Source organism: Pundamilia nyererei, unplaced genomic scaffold, assembly GCF_000239375.1.
Source record: "Pundamilia nyererei isolate P.nyererei 1_Seehausen unplaced genomic scaffold, PunNye1.0 scaffold00043, whole genome shotgun sequence".
NCBI classification, from domain to species: domain Eukaryota; kingdom Metazoa; phylum Chordata; class Actinopteri; order Cichliformes; family Cichlidae; genus Pundamilia; species Pundamilia nyererei.
In genome coordinates, this window is record NW_005187444.1 from 1,743,319 (window position 1) to 1,764,238 (window position 20,920).

Sequence of the window (20,920 nt, forward strand, 5' to 3'; positions counted from 1 at the left end):
TATATACATACTTGTGGACCTGTGCAACCCTCATCCCACATTCTGAAACATGCAGTCCACTAGCCAGCAGCTCAGGCACATAGAGGGTTAACAACCAAGTGTTTTCATCTTTTTCTCCATGCACCCTGGGGCGTCGTGGAGCAGAAATAGAGAGGAACAGATATAGGAAAATCTTATGTCACTTGAAGGTTCATTAAAACGCTGCAAAGACCGAAGAGTGTGAATGATGAAGCAAAAGGATAAGAGAAGGAGAAGAGGACAGAAATAAATATATGACACAACAGAGAGAGAGAGAGAAAAAGAGAGAGAAGGAGATGGCTCTAAATTGACAGAAAGACGGCCTGACTAACAACGACAACAACAGACTGACGGGGAATGACCTGAATGACAAAAACAGGGCAGGGTAAGGGAAAGTTGTCACTCCACAGTTCATGCTGAGGGTAGCCATATTGGTGATGCCACGGTGTCTGCTGCCTTCCCCCTGCCTCCTGATGGTGCAGAGCAGCAGTAAACATTGATTCCTCCTTCAGCAGTTGTTCGCCTCATCCTCCATCTCTTTGTCCCCTCTGAACTGCTGACAGAGCTTCCACGTGTGCAGTGCACCCGACACACCCAGTTTCTCAGCCGTGTAATCTGAATAAATTGTTTTACCTTTTTTTTTTTTTTTTTTTAACCATGAGTTTTAGCACACCTCTAAACAAGACAAGACATTTTCTCGTGCTTCTTGTTGTCTGGCTTATTTTCTTTTTTGGAAAAGTGTTTTTAGTTTGATGTAGCTGCATTGCAGATGGAAGATGTTGCAGGATAAGTTTGCAATGAGCCACATTTGCTTTGTGCTTCATCAGACTTCATTGCAAAATGTGGCATTGGGGGGAAAAAAAGAAGGTCCACCCCAACAGTTTAATAAGGAGAGATTGTTAGGATGGATTTAACACAATTTATTGATAAACAGAATTCAGTCAAGCTATTTAGTGATTGGCCACAGCGCAGGGTTTTCACCACAAATTCCAGTGGTGATAGGAATTAGACAGGACCCCCAAGACTGTAGATGCTGGTGGTGTTGATAAAGATGGAGGCTGAGATGGAGCTCTGAGGAATGTAAAAGAGGTGGAAATGGGGAGGAGGTGGATTGTGCGAAAGAGTCTGAAAGGGAGAACGATTTGTGAGCAGTGAGATTTAAAGTACGTGGAGTGGAGGCTAATTGATTTGAAGATGGCGGGCAGAAAGAGGATTGGTACAGATGATGTCAGCAATGAGAAAGAGGAAGTGATGAAAATCATAGACTAGCCACCAAACACCAAAGGTAGTAGACAGATGTTTGATTAAACATCTTTCTTACTGAACTTGAAATGAGATTTGTACAAGTTAACATGTGTGTCTTTGGACTGTGGGAGGAACCATATAACAGAAAGAACATAGCAAGGACCTACTGGTCCTTCTTGCTGTGAAGTGAAGGTGCTGTCCAGTCTACTCTTTTCCATCTCATGCTCTGAGAAAAAAAAAAAGACGGGCATCTAAAAGAGTAAAGTTGTACTGAGCCATAATTAAATCACTTTAAAGCAACTATTTAGTGAATACGAAAGTATACGAAAAGCTGCATTTCCTGCAGTGGTCACTCGTGGCCGGCTCCAAAGTGAGTTAATCTCTGTAGATAGTTAAAATGTTGTAAAGATAAAATGCTTTAAGGATAGTTGCAGACTTCATAATGCATTGTTATTATTTTTTATAAGTCATACATTTGGATTGTGCTTAAAATTAGTGGTAGCTGTCGCTCAGGAGGTAGAGCAGGTCACCCACTAATTAATTGAAAAGTTGGTGGTTCAATACCTGACCAAAGTGTCCTTGGGCAAGATACTGAACCCCAAGCTGCTCTCTCTGTACTGGAGAATGATTGTGTGTGAATGTTAGATGGAAAGCACTTATGTATAGAGAAAAGTACTTGTATGAATGGGTGAATAAGGCAAGCTGTATAAAGCACTGGGAGTGCTCCAATATGTTAGAAAAGCACAATATAAGAACCAGTCCATTAACATTTGATTGGCAGGTATGGTGTGTAGTTGCTTGCTGCTTAGACCTCACAGAAGTGGACCTCTTTGTCGTAGTTACTATTCATGTTAAATGAATATGTCTGTCTTTGGGTCCAGCCCCTCCAAATAGTTTCGGCTTTAGTATTTATGAGTACCGTTCTAGTATTTTATTAGTCTGCTACTTAGCACTAATTAGCAGAAATGTGTGTCTCTGCTGTGCATCCATAGAATTTCTTAGCAAATATCATAGCAATCCACCCTCTCATCCAAATATGGTCACATCAATGTCCAAAAAATCAACAGTGTCGGTCAGTCATGACCTTATGCCTTCAAAATGCACAGTCCAAACAGTGATATCAGTATGGCTACGTCCATCTTTTATATCTATAGTTTTAATAAATGAACTCTGACAAAGTTAGAAGAATCAGGTCTTAATTTTGTCTGCAGTTTTCCTTTCTCATATGTAGCACACAACATTAGGGTTTGTTGTGTGCTGAGGGATCCTGAGGCATTTCCAGGCCAGATGAGAGAGATAATCTCTCCAGTGAGTTCGAGGTCTGTCTCTAGTCAATAGCACTCCATCTCTAGCTCAGGTTCCTACGATGCTGAGTGCCCACACACCCAGGCCTTAGCCTTTGCCTACCACCTGTAGTATTAACCCTAAGCTCAAATGTGTCGGCTTTTTCCTGGACGTCTTTGAAGGGCTTTTTTGGGAGTTGGAGGAAATGCTGTTTTAAGTAGGTGTACAAAATGCAGGCTGGTGGAAGAAGCAGTGAAGTAGATTACCACACTTGGCAAATTCATTTTTAATAAACTGAGAAGTTTAGTTAGGAGATATATTTGTGGCCAAGGTTGTTTCTTTAAATTTGGACTAAATGTGCAGCGGTTCAAAGAGCAGCGTTTTACTGCCTCTCTTTTATGAAGCTCCTGCACTTGAAGTGAACACAGTGAGTCATTAGACTGTGCAAGGACAAGAAACGCTGCAAGTAAGAAATTACGAAGCTTAACCTCAGGACCTTCATGTTGCTGAACATTGCAGGATTGAATGTGCTTTGCAACGAGGAGATGCAAATGAGGAGGGAGACAATAACTAATGAGGTGTCCATGGCAACCTGTCCTTCACTTAACCCTGTTGTAATGTGAAATAGCTTGACTGGTTTATTATGTTTCATAAGAAAGCTGAGCTAACCTGGAAAAAAAAGGTGAGGATTAAAAATACTCACTTCAGAAACAAACTTTTTTGTTCTGTTGCATTTGAAATTGAAGGTGATTTGTCCACAGGCCTTGAGTAATTGATGTCTTTAAGTCTTTACTAGAAGACTGAATTTTTCATATACTGAATAGATACAGTTCTAATTTAAATCTTGAAGTTTCTCCAGACTTTTAACTCTTTCCCCCCATAAACACAACATTTGACAATCTCCCCTGTAGTGACGAGTTTTGTCACCTCAGCATATATCAGTAAAGACGAATAGTTTCTGGGGATTTCCAAGGATAGCTGCATAGGCAAAGACCACTCTCACTAACGTCTGAGGCATACTCTGTCATTTTGTTCTATAAGCAAGCCTGAAATATGATAGAAAACAGTTCAGAAAAGAGCTTCAAGCGTTACTCCTCATAGGCTCTCAAGGCATGAATTTCTGGGTCCATAAAGAAACTGGAACACCTCTTTTTTTCTTTCGTTATTACTTTGAAATCAATGGAGGCAATAAATAACAGTGGAAGCAGAAGCTGTGTGCTCCAGTTTTCTTTCAAGCTCATCTAGTTTGGAGCTCCATCAGCTTTTCCTGGCAAAGCTCTGAGATACAGAGTCATAGTATATACTTCTAGCTCGAGAAACTTCTGCGTGTGTTAGAGTGGATCACCATGTGAGTCATCCTCCACCCAGAGACATCTATCCACAGGGCTGTTGTTTTCGACAAGTTATTACCAAGCAACCAGCCAGTAACTTGAACCTGCGCTCTGGTGGTTTGAAAAGCACCTTAAGCTGAGAGTAAATCCCTGAGGGCCAAAGCCTCTCACAGAGGAGCTACCGCAGAAAGAGCTCCAAACAAATAGCAGTCTATCTGCAGCCAATTTAACAGCCTGTGACTTCTGAATGACACTTTTTTCTCCCACCTCTCCATTCCCATTTACTCTCTCTCAGGCCTGTCTTCTCAAACAGACAAGGAAAGCTTTGTCATTCCCGTGCCCTTCGTTTTGTCTTTCCCCACCTGGAGGATTAAATACACTGTCCTTGTGTGAGGTAAGGTCGCATCGACACACATTTTTTTCCAAACTGCCTTCTCACTCACCTGGATGTATGCGACCCAGGGAGCCTGTCCTGTGGCCATCTCCATGATGAATGAGATGCCTTATCTTGTCAATATATTGCTGACAGCTAGTTTATTATCAATGCGCCTCACCTCCTGACACCTGAGCAAGAAAAATAAGCAGTGTCCTTTTAAAAAAACAAGCCAGAAGCATGTGAGCTTGTGCGTAAATGTGCATATATTTTTATGTCACAATGAAAAATGAAATGTTTTTAAAATATTTCACTTTGTTCTGAAAAGAAATACAAAGTAATAAGAATTACTACATGCAAAGCTGCCATTAACTATGCTCAAAGAGAAAAAAGTAGAATGAAAGTACCATGCAAATATGTATTTTTAACAAACGATAAAAATACAGATGTTTGCTGTAATCACAAAGTATATGATATTAAATGAATAGCATGTTTATTAAGTTGTTGGACAGGCACTGCCAGGTGAAGGGAATAACACTGATTTCATCATGGCACCTGTTAGTGGATGGGCTATGTTAGGGAGAAAGTGAAAGTGAACATTTTGCCCTTAAAGCAGGAAAAATGGACAAGTATAAGGGTCTGAGCGAGTTTGAGGGCCAAACTGTGCAGCTAAGGCTCATTTATGCATGAGGGGAGTGAAAGGTTGTCTCAGTTACTTAACTCAGACTTAGCAACTTAGCTCAGTCCACCCTTCCAGCCTTAACGCTGGTTCTGATAGAAAGGTGTCAGAATACATGGAGTATCACAGTTTGCTGACCCCGTCCACCTCCAACAACCTCCAACAACGGGCACGAAAGCATCAGAACTGGACCACAGAGCAATGGGAGAAGGTGGTCTGGTCTGATGAATCATGTCTTCTTTTACATCACGTGGATGGCTGCCTGCATCTACGTCACTTACCTGGGGAACACCTGGCACCAGGATGCACTATGGGAAGAAGGCAAACCTGCGGAGGCAGAGTGATGCTTTGAGCAATGTTCTCCTAGGAAACCTTGGGTCCTGCCGTCCATGTGGATGCTACTTTGACATATACCACCCATTGTGGTATATATCACTCAAAGTGCATTAAACCTAAAGAAAATCGCCCACTGTACAGATCAGAACTGCTTTTTGTAGCAAGATACAAACATTTTCATTTTTGCATTAAATTCTGGCATTTTTAACACAGGAGTCAATGATGGCTCACTTTTGGAGTCAGCCTCAAGTGGTCATGTGTAGGAACTGCAGTTTTATCACTTCAGCTTTGGGATTGCTGCTTGGATTTAACTGGATTTTATAATTCCCAGAGTTTGGCATTGCAACATACACACTGCCACAGAAGCTGACTTAGGACAAATAATGCAGACATGTTTGAATGGGTCTTCCTCTCTGCTGGACAGAAACTGTTTGTGGTGGCCTGAAAAGGATGGACTGACACATTTTGGTGTGATGTTTTTGGCAGCATGTGTGTGTGTCTGTGTCTCTTTATGTGTGTATGTTGTTTGAACATTTACTGTTTTGAGCACCTATTTGGGGCCATTTAGATGGTCTGAGTACCGGGGGTAGCAATGATGTCATAGTTGGCACACTGTGGACTGGACTCTAAGAGACGATGACACGTTGCCAATATCTTCCCGCTGCCCTTTTCTAGCAGCAGCTTTTTCTCGCCGCTCCTCACTTTCAGGGTGGTCAGTCGGCGTGTTGGCCTGGTTGTTTTTCTCACTCTCTGTTAGTCCTATAAAGTCTGCCTTTAAAGGTCTTTTGTCAAGCTAGACTTATTAAAATGGTTTAAATAATCTGCATCATTACTACAGTTCACTTTGAAGGTTGAAATCTAAAGCGTTTGTTTTGGCATGTGCCTGTGCAGGCTGTGCCACTGCTGCGTAAACAATTTAAACATTTTACTTTAATCCCTGAACAGCTATTTTTAGTATGTTGTTTAGGCATGCGATTGTTCGGGGCTTTGCTATTATTATTTCTATTTTGAGCCATCATTTAATTATTGTTATAAATGCCTCATTCAGAGGCTTTTCTCTGTAACAAGAATAAAAAGTGAAATTCTGGGCATATAAAATAGTATAGCCTGTTTTGAGGCCAGTGTTATGATCAATATTCTACTAAATAAAAAACAGTATTTGTAGATAGTGAATCTGCAATGTCAGTTAAAAAAAGACTTTTAGTATACAGACTCCAGTGTTCACATAAAGGCATGTGGCGCAGGTACTCTGGGTTTGTGTGTGGATGTTTGAGCTGTGAGGCATCACCATGGCAGTCTGCAGCAACAAAGATTGAATGATAGGCTTCCAAAAGCAGCTCAGAGGCCCTTCAAGGAGGGCGCAGAAAGGAAGGCTGGTATGAAACTAAGTTCGTTTAGACTCAAAACGCTGCAATACTTACATACTGAAGCACCAATGAGCTGTGTCTCTTTCCTTCATGGTTCTTTGACCTCAGTCTCCTGTTCTTCCCACTGATTTCTTCCTTTCACTGTTTCAGACATAATGACAGTGAGCTAATGCTTCACCACTTCAGAAACACTGGGAAAGTTAGTGAAGCACTTTGCAATTGGTGGCCTAATGTTCTGTGTTCTCATCTCCCTTATTGACTTGGGAGTGACTCATATGGTGATAATGATTTGCAGGTATTTAGAAAAAACAGTTACAGTAGGCAGGTGAATATTTTTAACTGAAGTTAAAATTTTGTAATCATATGCCATTTATTGTTCCCGTGTGAAGTTGCAAAACCTTTTTTTTAACCAGATTTGTGATGCATTCGACCACTTTCAGAGTGTTAAAGGTGCATTTCACTACATTCATGGCTTATTGTTTGACTGGAGTCTTAAGCAAGCCAAGTCTACTGAAGCCATCACTGCGCTGGCTTTGCACTTTTATAATAGACCATTTATCATCAACAATGTGCCTTGGTATGAGTTCAGTAGAAGATTACTTTTGAGACAATCCAATACTGGCACTTCTGTGCACATATTTAGGCTGTGACAAGTGGGACTTAAGTGTTTTTTTAAAGATAAGATACACTTTAAGGAATCCCTGTGGGGAAATCTGTAGAGTTTGCAGGGATTTGGATATCTGGTAGCTCACACACGGTCCGCTTATTAAACCAGCTGACTCGAAAAAAATGCTGCAAAGGATTTCCTGCATTACAAGTCAAAGTTGAGTGGACTCTGTTGTGTTCAGTATCCATTACCCCACTCCTACAAACAATATAAGAATATGAAATAGTATCACCCACATCCATTTTAAATATGTTTCCACAGTTACTAAGTGCTGTAGTACTGTTTCTTGCAGTTTTGTTCTCTACAAGAGAAGAATCTGCTGGCAAAGAGCTAAATGTTCATTTTATGTTTCTGTTTATAGTCCACGTGTAGGACACATACATGAAACATAGTCTGAATACTAAAAATAAACAGTCTCAAAAGTCATAAAAATGATGCACATGATCCAATATTTTGTGGACTGACAAGACAAAAGCAAAACTTTCTGGAAGTTTTTCATTTCATAAAAGAACATCAGACGAGCCGTCAAACATGGTGGTAGTGGTGTGATGGTCTGCGGCTGCTTTGCTGCTTCAGGACCTGGATGACTTGTCTCAATTGATGAAACCATGAATTCTGATCTGTACCAGAAAATCCTGAAGGAGAATGTCCAGCCATCAGTTTGAGCTCTGATGCTCAAGCACACTGTTTTGCCCCTGGACACAATATTGTATTTTATATTATGTGTTTTACATGACATTAGCTGTGTTTAATTTTTGTTAGTTCAGTTTTGTGTATATTTTCATTTGTTATTTTCTATTTAGTCATTTTTAAAGTGGTGACTCCAGGAAGATTAACAATTACTATAACAGAACCTAATCCAGTGACCTAAAGACATTAATGTGCAAGTTGTGGAAAATATCTATGATTTTGTCCAAATTAAATACAGTGAATCCCCAACACTGACACCCAGCAGTCACTGACAGACACTTATCTGGCTTATCATCCTAAACATTCAGATGTTAAATCACAGAACCTGGATTAGCATCAGAAACTAAGACTGTGGCTTTCTGTGGCTGTTGTAAACTGATGATAATGACTATAGTTCGAGGAGCTGGTTTGATACCTTAGCTTTGATGCCTGGAAGTCCTTGAAAATATTAACAAGAACAACCCAAAGCAGCTGAGGTTAGGGCTAATTACAGTGGATGAGGCAGTCATAACTACACAGTCAGCTTAACCACGGTAAGCAGCAGTGTAGAAATATGACATTGATTTGAGCTATTAGATTCAAAGAACAGGACAAATCTGTGTGTGTGAAGCTAATTATTCTCATCAGTATTCATCCCATAATTTTCATTTCTGTCATTCAGTTAGCGCTCTTTAGAAATGATGAAAACCTTCTAAAACTTAAACAGCTATAGCAGCTCTGTTTCAGTGGATTGCAGACTGCAACATTGACTCAGCAGTCACTCGTTGCTTTTAGATACAAACAGACGATTGGCCTTGTAGTGTTGATGCATGGCTTTACTGCTCAAAGCCGACACAGTCCTGAAATGAGCAGGGAAAAGCAATGTCTGTATTGACTTCTTTAATTTTCCAGCCCACTTCACACCTCTTTATCTATAAGTACAGACAATAGTACTCGGTCCTAGGGAATGAATAAGCTCACATTAGGCAAATGAGATTAAAAGCAGGGTAATGACTTTGTGATGTTGCTTCAGTCAACCTCTGCTGTCCTGACAGGGATATAAAGATGAAGCCCAAAGCATCGGTTCTTCCTCATTAACTCGCTGATTTTTTAACTTTATTTTCCTCGGGAGAAATCATGTCCAGGGCTACAGCTGCAAGAAGTCCTGGCCTGTCATGACAAAGTATTTAAGACGTTTATTCATCAGAAGTGTCAAAAATGAACTGACTCTTTTTAAATGCTAATTTCTGCTGATTTCTTTCATCTTCCACGATAATAAACTCAGTATCTTCTATCTGTTGGTTTGAGAAAATCATGCATCTTAAGATGTCATCTTGGTCTTTGAAAAATTGTTAATTCTGATCTTTCTTTTTTTCATAGAAAATAACTAGCAGAAAAATCAAAAATGTTTCTGCTTAAATTGCATAACATTTTCAGCTAATGAGACTCCAGCTGCTTTCTTGCCAGTGCTTGGTTTTTTGACCCAGCTCTCTGCTGATGTTCATGGAGTACAAATAATCATGAACACACGTCACAAATTTTGAAATCTTCCTACCACTGCTTGTTTTTTACCTTTTTGAGTATGAAATCTATGTGGCTGGCTGGCTGGTTGCTAGCTAGCTTGCTGCTGCTAGCTAGCACACCATTATTTTGTCATTATTTTGGCTATACACACAGACACACATACAGCTAGCTTGCTATGTGTGTCTGTGTGTATAGGCAAAATAATGGTGTTAAGCAATAGAACTTCAGGCTTTGTGAAGGTCTTTGTGAAGTTTTTCTTTGGACATTGGCTGTTATTTCACTCATTTGTTCTGTCCAGTTCTCAAATCATGAACCAGTATTGTTTCCCCACATAACAGACAAATTAGCAAATAACCAATTTTACATTTTGTCTCTTGGCATTTTATTGCTAACAGTCTAATATTTCTATAGTTGAATCTACAAAAATTACAAAGAGGACAGTCTAAGAGGCATAAAATAGTATATCTGTACGAACAAGGTGATGCCTGAAAACCTGGTATATCTCAGAATGGTGTTTGGCCTGAAAAATATTTACAGCAGATGAGCAATATCTAATAGTCATGTCCTTAAGAAGAAAAATCAAATAAAGATCTGACAGAGGACTTGAGCGATGTATCCGGTCCTTCACATGATCCATCTACTGTTCACTGAACACAGAAATGGTCTTAGTGGAAAGGTGGCTGTCACAAAACCATTCTTAAGGAAGGGGAAAAGAGAGAAACAGCTGAAGTATGCCACATTACTGTAGAACTGAATGAAAATTCTTATTTCAGCCTAGGTCTTATGAACTCATTCGAATTTGAACTTTTTGGTTGAAATCATCATAAATATGCATGGAGAAGGTAAGGAGAGAGGTACAACACTGATATCTGCAGGCATCTGTAAAACACTGTAGATGCTCTGTGATGCTTTAGGGCTGGATTTCAGTGAGTGGTTTTGGGGGTCCTGTCTACATTAATTGTATTATGAACTCGGAGAATGGCCGACAGAGTTTGATCCACCAGGCAATACCATCTGGAAAGTGTCTGATGGTGAAAGGTTTATGTTTGAGCAAGACAGTGATCCTAAACATACTGTCAGTGCAGCAAAAGCATACCTGGATAGAAAAACACGCAATGAAGCAGGATCAGTGGCCTCCCCAGATCTCCGACCTTATTATTATCGAAGCCAGCCAACATCCAAAGAAGAACTTTGAGTGTCTACTCCCTTCCTGTGTTTGATTGTATGATAAAGGTGATCATTCAGAACCAACAGTGACTGTAGTGATTTGCAGTACCAATTTCTAAGCAACCAGGAACAACCAGGTGAAAAATAAGAAGTGTTATTGTGCTAAGCATTAAAATGAAATTCATTATGGATCCTTAATGATTGTTACTCTTGTGGGGCATGAACTTTTTTTAGGCTTGGAAACTGGGGCATGCCAGAAAAAAAGTTTGAGAAACACTGAGCTAAGGGAACAAGGGGATCAAAACAATGCCAACACCCCACACCACATAACAGAGCCACCATATCCCCTCACTGTAGGGTTCAAGTGCTGTTTTTGAATTTATTTATTTATTTTAATTTGTCACATAAAGTATATATCCCAGATTTTCACACACCTTTCTGATGGCTGCTCTGAAATTTACGGTATCTTAGTCACCTCCAGTCACGCTAGGTTTGATCTGATGTTAAAGATCCTGTAAAATAACTCCAGCAGTGACTCTCTCATGATGTGATGGCTTTCTTTTTAAATTAACATTATTATATTTCTTAATAACTGAGGCTACTTCTTCTAACGCCATAGGCATGAAAGATGTTAAGTAATAGAAATTAAGTTGTTAATTTATTAATTGGTAAAAATTTTATGTATCATATTGATTAAAAGAATGTACGTGGTCGAGGTAAAAAAAATAGCATAGGTGGTACAGAAGCAAGGTTTGTAGGTACGCTCTCAAACTCAGTGGTTTTATATTAAAAAATATCTCCCTGTAGATATTTTATGATTATTTTTTAAATATAAAAAAGTAGCGATCCTTGTTCCCGAATCACTTTCAACTCTTTTCCTCATGAATGCTTTAAAGCCTCTGATCCAATGCTGTGGTCCATTTTTCAAGTTTGTTTTCCACTATAAATAAAACCCAATATTCTAAGCTCTGTTAGACCAATCTCCCTAGAAGGTTTTTTTTTTAAGCTGTTGTCTTTAAATTCCTTGAACCCCCCCCCTCACGCCAGCCCGCTGCTGTAAATGTGGAACATGCTATATGGAGCAGTGCAGTGGCTGGGCCTCGGTCGATCAGTGCTCCGTTTTAGTCGCCTTTAAACAGAGCGTTCTCATTTTGGGAGTTCAGACGTGGATATTTATATCAAGCAGGTCAGCTGAGAAGAGAGAGTCGAGAGCTGAAACACTGAGTCCTGTCTAACAAATGACCTTCCTTCCTCTGGGCCTGACATGCAGAGTCGTGCAAAAACTGAGGGGAAGCGAAGAGTTCACATCTCCCAAGATCCCCAAACTCAACCGATGGAAGCAGGACAGATGACACCCAGCATGGAACCTGCTGCCAGAGTTATTTTTGTCAAGAAGATGGACCACTGCAGACATGTGTTAGCACGAATGTCTCCGATGGATTACCGAGTACTTCTTTGAACTGATGAAATTTATATGTAACAGTTTTGAAGTTCAGGGTGAAACAAGGAACAAACATAGGGAAAAACAGAAGTTTAACAGATTTGCACCTTGCAGTGAGCCCTCTAAGCAAAATCCACTCAATGGATTGTTTGTTTATTTAGAGACACTGTTGTCACACATTGTCAAAAAATATGAAGTTGCTGAAATAATGTGCTCCTATTTGAATATTAACCACTGTACCCAGATGCTGCAAGTAATCACAAAGTTTTCATAAGAAAGGAAACTTTATTTTTGAATACTTTGGCCCTGCGAGGTATTTGCTGTTTAAAAGAAACAAAAAAACAAAAACAAAAAAACCTCAGAGCAGAGTTTCAATTTAGTTAATCAAACTCTTTGTCTAACACCTTTCTTGCAGGTTAGTGCAATTAACGGTGACAATCGGATAATCAGATGGAGCGAAATGTAATGAAACAAAACAAATAATGTGCAGCAGTTAACAATCAAAGATGAAACATCAAATAAAGCAGCCTAGTGTGTCAAATACATTTAATTAAATAATAATAAAGTAAAAATATAGAAACAAAATAAGTTAAAAGACAATGCTAGATAAGGTATAATTTAAAAAAAAAAAACACACACAAAAAATCACCAAATACAATAAAATGTACAATCTTGTTCATTACTGGCTATACTTCTAATATATCGTTTTAAAGAATAGGCCAGTTTTAGTAAAATAGTCAAATGTAAAATAGTAACATTGTAAAATGTGAAATAAAAACAACATCGGTCAGTCTATCTGTATTTGATTGTTTTAAATGATTATTAAGATGATTTTTTTTAACAATGGTGGCATCATCTAAACTGTCTACCTAAAAAGAAGCTTAACAGATGATTAAGTAGAACAGCCACCAAGGAGAAAGGCTTTCCTTGAATATTTCCTTCAATATCTGCTCATTTTCATCTCCATAGTTTTATGCTCAGACTGAGTAGCTTTGCATGACTCACTGTTTATAATAATCCTTAATTATAGCCCTGGAGCAGTCTCTCAATTCATCCACTGTGTTAGGCGGGGCTTCTGCGTGCCAGAGGTGACAACATGTATCCACTCTCATTATCATTATATAAAACCAACTGAGTTTAGAGCAGCCTGAAGCCTGAACCTTTTGGTTAATGGGGATTACTTGACTTTATCATTATTATTATTATTATTTTACATTTGGCCACCGTTGTTACACTATATATGATAAAAAAATAATTGCTCTTGTTTAAAAAAAATAACTGTGCTTTGCAGTTTCGACACTCACCAAGCGATTGCTAACAAATAGGAAGATTTATCTTTGGCTGCAGTCTTTGTTGTGGACTTAGTAAAATCTGTGACAATGATATTCTAATGCACTGCTTTGATGTTAAAATCGCAGACACATCACAAAGCCTGAGAGCTGATTTGATACGAGTATGTCATTAGTACTTAAGACAAATTCAGCTCAGACGGAAAGCCGGGACCTTCTAAAAGCAGTAAAGCCTCTGCAGAGATATGAGTTATTTAAAAATTAAAAAAAAAAAAAAGTGAAAATCAGCCAGTCTGAACAGCGCGAGTCTTCATTTCACTGCCTTTGCTTGGACGTCACTTTATGTGATAGGATGATGCCTCCTCGGTGGCTGCAATGCCAGTAAAAGAAAGCCACAGGGATGAATAGATGAGGGCAACTTGGCTGAACATTGCTGTCTTCAATAGGGCTCTTTAAACAAACACATTTTAACTGTGGAGCAGACGCTGGCCTGCCTGAGGAGCCTTTAGCTTCGCACTGTTTGGTTCTCGGTGTACTGAGACCCACAAGGCTGACTCACATCACCGGGCTGTAATTTCCAGTAAATGTCTCATTATTTATTACAATAGGAATTTATCACAGGGCACTGGGTTAAAAGGCTGATATGAACAATGATGTTTGTCATTAACCATTTTTTTTAACCTTTAGTTTCTTTAAATACATGGAAATGCTTGAAAATTCTTGAAAGTTGGATATTTTGATTTATGTGTTAATTGTGTGTTAATTTAAACCACTGAAAAATCCACCAGCATTTGACAGCTTTCTTTATGCTGATCATGTTCATTAGATAAGTGAGAAACTTTGGCAGGACTTGCACATGACTTTGTCATTTGTCACTGTCCTGCAGATTCGTAGTCCACGTGGCCGATCAGTGTAACACTTTTGTCTTTTTGACAACAGCAGTTTCTATAAGAAGAGCTCATTAATCAATGATGGATGTCCTGAACAACCTGGATGAGATGAGAATGGATACAAAATAGATCAAAGGCAGAGTTACCGCAGAATGAATTTAAAGAACGGGGAGTGGGTGCTGATTGGCTCGGAGAGCGTAGGCAGAAAGTTCGCTGGACAAGAGTAGTGATGCCGAAATTGAGAATGAGGTGATTCTGACAGCGTGGGAAATCAGAAGTGTGGGAGAAAATAGAGCTTCAGGAATAGCCTGAATCACCAGGAGGAATAGAGGCAGAATGTAAGAGATCACATCTACCCAACTGAACGTAAAAGCTTCATTTTGGGAGGTTTTAAAACTGCAAAACAGGAGACACGGACAAGCACACAGAGGAGAAACAAAAGTAAAACAATAAGTACATGACAGGACAATGAATTAAAAGTTAGGACAGGATAGAAAATAAAGGAGCAAGCTGACATTTTGTGTTGAATGTCGAGGTGTCTGGGTCTGAGCCTGCCTGTGTACAAAGAAAAACTGAGGTTAGATGAAGAACACCAACATTGTCCTGAAGGTAAATGGTGTGCCCTGAATGTACAGCAACATGCTGGTATTTGTGGTTTTGGAGTGAACTACAGGCTGGATAGCTGTGGAAGCTGGGACAGCATTATTCACAATATTTCTTTTTTTGTGTGTGTTTATTTTGTTTTTATGTATTACCCTTTTTTTTTTTTTACTGTGAAACAAAACAATCGTTATTATAACGGTTTCATTCAGATTTAGTCATTTATCCATTGCTAAATTGGCCACTGCCATTGGTCAGTTTCATCTTATTTGAAGAAGTCCTGCTGATGCATTGATGTATCCCATGTTCAGACAGATACAGATGACACTATGGAAATACATTATGTCCTTGGCTCATAATGTAGCTTACATCATTATTTTGGAGACAGGAATATAATGATGCTGACCCGGTTGTTTGACTGTGTATGTGAAGAGAATTTTTATAATTCACAGAGAAACAGCATGTATTAGGACACATTGAGTTAAAAAGTAAAAACATAAATAAATAAAGATAATGATAAAACAGTGACTTGGTATAGTGCAGTAGTAGTAATACCTTGTCTTTTTAAAGGACAAGAAATTTTCATTACTGATGTTCCAGCTCCTCAGTAGGAGGGATGACTAACTTGGTGCCCTAACCTTCACTTGCCTACAACCATCTAAACTCCTCTGCCTGCTACTTGTTTTACATTTTTTACATTTATCTTGTGCATGTCTGTATGTTAAGTCTAGCGCATTAAATTACCTTAATGTCTTCATGTCATAGACTCAACAAGGTTGTGGAAACATTCCTCAGAGACTTTGATTCATGTTGACATGATAACATCTGTTGCAGATTTGTTGGCCCTACATTTATGATCCAAATCTCCCAGCATCACATCCCAAAGGTGCTCAACTGAAGTGATATCTGGTGGCAGTGGAGGCCATTTTAAAGCAGTGATCTCACTGTCACGTTCAAGAAACTAGTTTGAGCTGATTTGAGCTTTGTGACAGAGGCAGTCACTGAAAGACGACTAAGGAAGACAATACTCAGGCAGGCTGTAATCTTAAACAATACTGAGTTGGTACTAAGAGGCCGTGTTCCAGGAAAACATCCCACACATCATTATACCACCTCCAGCATAAACTGTTGACACAAGGAAGGATGGATCTATTCTTTCATGTTGTTGATTCTAACATAAAGAAAAAAAAAATCAGACTCATGAGACCTGGCACCAGTTCCAGTCTGTTGTCAAGTTTCGGTGAGCCTCTATGAACTGTAGCATCAGTTTTTTGTTCTCAGCGGAAAGGAGCGACCTGGTGTCTTCTGCTGCTGTACCCCATTCGCAGGTTTTCCAGTTTATACCACCCAAATCTTATATTTTTTATAGTTAAAACAAAAAATAGCTGCACATTTTCTTATATGGACAGCTTTAAAAAATGTTTATCATCTTAAAAAAAATACCTCCAAATATGAAATGATTATAAATGTTGTTTGAAATTCATTTTCTTTTAATTAAATCCCCTTAACCCTCTCCAGGCAGACGTTGCAGATTTGCAACAGTTAAGACCTAACAACCTGATTATCCCACATACATATTTTATGAGTTTTTTTTACTCAGAAGTACCACTGCAGGACTTGGTTGTGCATTAGCAGCAAAAAAAATTAATTCGGGCCTGAGAGGGTTAAAACATAAGAGGGGAGGGGTCTTCACCTGAATTACAGTAAATATAATAACAAAATGCTAAAAGTTAAGTGTTGGAGGGCCTTTTAACCTGCCAGTGCACCACTGTCACCTACACAGAATTATCCCCATTAGCAGTAATTAGGAGTAAAGGTGACGTGGTCTGAGAAATCTCATCCTGCAGTGACAGCGAGCCCTCTGAGAGGCTTGTTGATGTGCTGTGACCCCGAGGAGAAACATCAGCATTTCACACTGACAGAGAGTGTCTTTGTTGTTGTAGTATCTTGTCGTACCAGTCTGCAGTGTCAGCGAACAATCAGCTTGCGGGCAGCCATCGGCAGCAGCTAATGGAGTCTCTCCTCATCTGCTTCACCTGGAGGTCAAAGGAAAGCACCAAGTGTATGGGCCTCGTTCTTGTGAGAGCAAATTAACAAATTCATCCTGCAGCTTTGTGGTTCCAGCGTCTCTATTGTCCATATCGACGAGGCTGCTCGGTGTTGCGTTTTGCTCTTGCCAGGGATTAAAGTATCAAAGCAAACTTGCAAATCATGGCTCACCCTCGCAGCTTAGTCATCGCGCTGTGAAACCGGACGCGTCTGTGGGCAGATCTGCTGGAGTGTTAGAACTTCTGACTGCTGTCCCAGCAAGGGGTGTCGTTCTTCAGTTAAATCCTTCAGTGACCTCTCATCGCCACTCACCCTATGAAGCTGTCAGTTGATTAGAAATCGTTGCTTTCTATTGGTCTGCAGTGTGTTCCTATGGTAACATCAACAGAGGGAGCCACATCTTCTAATTTGGTTGAATGATGCTGGCAGAATGCTGCCTTATGAAGAATACATTGCAATATGAAAATAAATCCACTTTATAGGTTCACATGGGTTTCATAATTTAAACTGTTTGCATCCTTAGTTGTGATAAATCAGTCAAGATGCAAGAGGTTTTGGATGAAAATAGTCTTTCACTATGGTAGTAGTATTGCTAGCTCACATTTCCTGTTTGTAGTTTAATGCACCAGTAACAGGAGAGCTTAATGAACAATAACAATTAGCTTAAAATGCTAAAACGAATCAAAACATAATGAATGCTAAATGCAAGCAGAAGTCTTGTTTATTTGTATAGCTACTTTAAACTAGCCAGTTTTAAGGGCTCTATATAAGGACACTGACAAAATTTAATATATCAACATGACTAAAAATGGAAATAGATGATAACTAAAAATCACAGTATCTATAAGGGTCTCATCTATATCAGATAGCATGATGTCATCATTTTCCCTAGCAACCACCTAGCAATGGGCTAAAATGACTCAGTTTTTGCATTTATCCAGTTCCAAGAACAGGTCAACCAATATCGTAGCATGGGCATGTACTCGTTTATTAAATTATGCACATAAATTACATGTAAAAAAAATACCTCAGACATTCCAACATTCACTCAGAGCTGAACTGAAGAAGCTTCTCGGATGAGAGATGAAACATCTTCAAGAAATTTAAAGAAGTCCAAACGCTTTTGTTTCCAAGACCACTCAGAAGAGAGATTAAGCTGACGTACGTGTGCCAGTAATTTAAACACAATTATTACTCTCAAATGACATAAATCAAATATAAAAAAAGGATATTGTGTTTATGAAATGGTGATATCAAAAACCATCAACCATATCCCTGTGTAACTCCTAATGAACCACAACATTTGAATCAAAAAGAAGCAATTAGACCGTCTGAAAGTTCATTGTTCACTTCCTGAAGTAACAACTAACATCTGTAATTTAATGTAAATATCCAGAGAGCCTGTCTTCTCCTTGATAATAGTAGTATATATGCTGTGGTTTTTGGTGTTAAAACTGTGGAAGCTTAATTAGAATATAACGTTTATTAACTCTACGTTGAACCATTGTTATTGCTATTGAAAACGTGATATGCAGCTTTTAGTTCTTATGACGCACCACAAAAAGATCACCAGTGTGAAAGAGTTCATGATCTCAGAATAGGTAGAATCACTGTGAGGAGAGAAAATAACTCTTGACATTTTCTGAAAATGTCACAGATGATTTGTAGAAAAGAGAAAAATGTGGTTGAATACAAAATGATTCAGTTCAGCTCACTCTTTTTTTCAAAATTATACTAATATCATTTGGTACCAAAAAAAGGATATAAATGGATGAATCAGATCAGCTGAAAACAGATAATATGTCTGTGATTATTGTGTGCAATATAATATTTGAGTGCTTCTTCCTGTCATCACAGATGGTCTAGACTTAATATCACACTGATTGCATTATTGATATTCAAGTGGAATAATTTCAGAGCTTCTCTTTAATGTATTAAATTACTTGTTTCATTCAAACTCCTCTGCATCTTAACAGTACTTTGTTTTTTCTTAATGCTGTTCTTTTTGCAGCATGGTATCTTAAGCTGGCAGTGATTTACATTATAGTCTTTTCATGGAAAACACGTGACAGATCGCAAAGAGGAAGGCAAAGTTCTGCAAACTCGGGGGATGCACTGAAGATCCCGGCGGATGGTGGAGTCACTGAGATCCTCCTATTAATAGAGCTCTGAGATATCTAATTTGCACTGAAACAAAGGGGAATTAAAAGCTTAACACCACCTCTAAAATGAGTAATGTACATAATATAACAAATATGATAGTTCCCATTTTTATGCTCATTTAGTAAGTAAGTGTTTTTTTTATTTTATTTTAAATGTTAATGTTTAAAATGTCATTTTGTTTTTACATACTGTACGTTTAGCTCCTGTCTAGACCTTTCTAAAAGCCCTGCCCTGGATTGGTCACCTAGTACTACATAAACAATACATTGGTTACCAATCATGTGAGTAGAGCTGTCAGTTGCTAACAAAATGCCAGACCTCAGCCTAACACATTAGACGAGAACGCAGGGAAGCTGACCGCTGTCCCTGTGTCATTCATTCCCATTCACTCAAAGACTTTTGATGAAATGATCTGCACGAATATAAAACAATATTTTGCTCATCATCCATGTAAAGATTTTGTAACTCATACTATAGTCAAGCTGACTGTGATCAACATCAGTGCAACAGAGATCTCAGCATCTCCATAGACTCCCTGTGCAGCTATAGGAATTTTGCCATATGTAACTTTTGCACATTAACTAAAATATAAACTCTAGGCTGAGCTCTCCAAAATGGGACAGCAGCCTCTGTTGTAGTGGCTTGTTTCTAGCTAAACATGACATGCTGCTGCTGTTTTAAATCTTTGAATTTAAAGTGTTGATTGTTTCTCTGTTAATAAGTGAGATAAAACCTAACTTTTAATTTGTGGTGTACTTTTGGGGGAGACACATAATATCAAAAATTTAAATGCACAAAAAAATGTAAGGAAGTGTTTTAAATTTTCTTGCGTTTCGCTTGTTTTATGTCCTCTATGTATAAGTGCGTTAGTGTTTACTTTCAATCCATGTCCAAATACTGTTTCTATTCAGTCAAAAAATAGAGAAAAATGATGTCCAATTTACGGACATTGTTCCCAAGTTCTGTAATGCACTGTATAAAATGGTGTTAGCCATCCTAGCGCAACTTGCATACAGCAAGCTTATGACCCAGCAGTTCCCTTTAATCGAGAACTTTGCAGAAAAAAGGGGAGATCTCCCTTTTAATGGGAATAAACCTCCAGCAAAACCAGCCTGAGGGAGGGGAGCCATCTCCCTCACCAGGTTGTGGTGAGGAGAGAACGAAGGGAGGAAAGACGAGCGCAGAGAAACAACGAATAAAATCTTGAGGCTTTAATTTTAAACTTCACCCAACAGACATTTGTGACCTCTTTCTTATTCCAACTTTTGCTCTTGCATTGATGCACAAGTGGGTTGCCTGTCTCTATAAAGGGACTGCCCCACATATAGTGGAGAATGCAGTACAGTAAATCTCTCTGACTCAAAGAGGTTTTCCAGATCAGGTCTGGATGCAATCCAAACAGGATGTCTTCAAACCAGATGGCTGAATGTCTGCCAGCAGTTTCGATCAAGTCGTTTACCTCATTCGACCTTTCCGGCCTCCATAACCTTTCTTCAGATTTGTTACATTAAAAAAATATTTAAAAGGTTTTCCATCTTCTCTTTCAGGACAAAGGACTCTCCACCACAGGAGTGATGTCTTAGAGACCGTAGTGCTCGTCAACCCTTCAGAAGGCACTGTTTTATCAGAGGTAAGAGCAGCATGTTCTGAATTGCTGTTCTTTGCTGGTTTACGTTTATTGATGTGAGAAAAGGAGATGCTTACAGTGAGTTCATCTGTGTTTAGCAGTCCTATTTTACCTAATTATTTTACCTAACTTTCCTTTATAACTATGGGGGGGTGGCTGTAGCTCAGGTGGCAGAGCAGGTCAGCCACTAATCAGAAGGTC

The 20,920-nt window shown here is 39.0% G+C and overlaps 1 protein-coding gene across 2 annotated transcripts in view; it reads left to right on the plus strand.

The window, feature by feature from the left end:
- The window catches only part of map1ab (microtubule-associated protein 1Ab), a 92,019-nt gene that overhangs the window by 46,428 nt on the left and 24,671 nt on the right, over window positions 1-20,920 (plus strand). For both annotated transcript variants that reach the window (XM_005731456.1, XM_005731457.1), the window contains one exon: window positions 20,640-20,722. In XM_005731456.1, coding sequence (XP_005731513.1) covers window positions 20,640-20,722 — 83 coding nt within the window. The remainder of the gene's footprint in view (window positions 1-20,639; window positions 20,723-20,920) is intronic.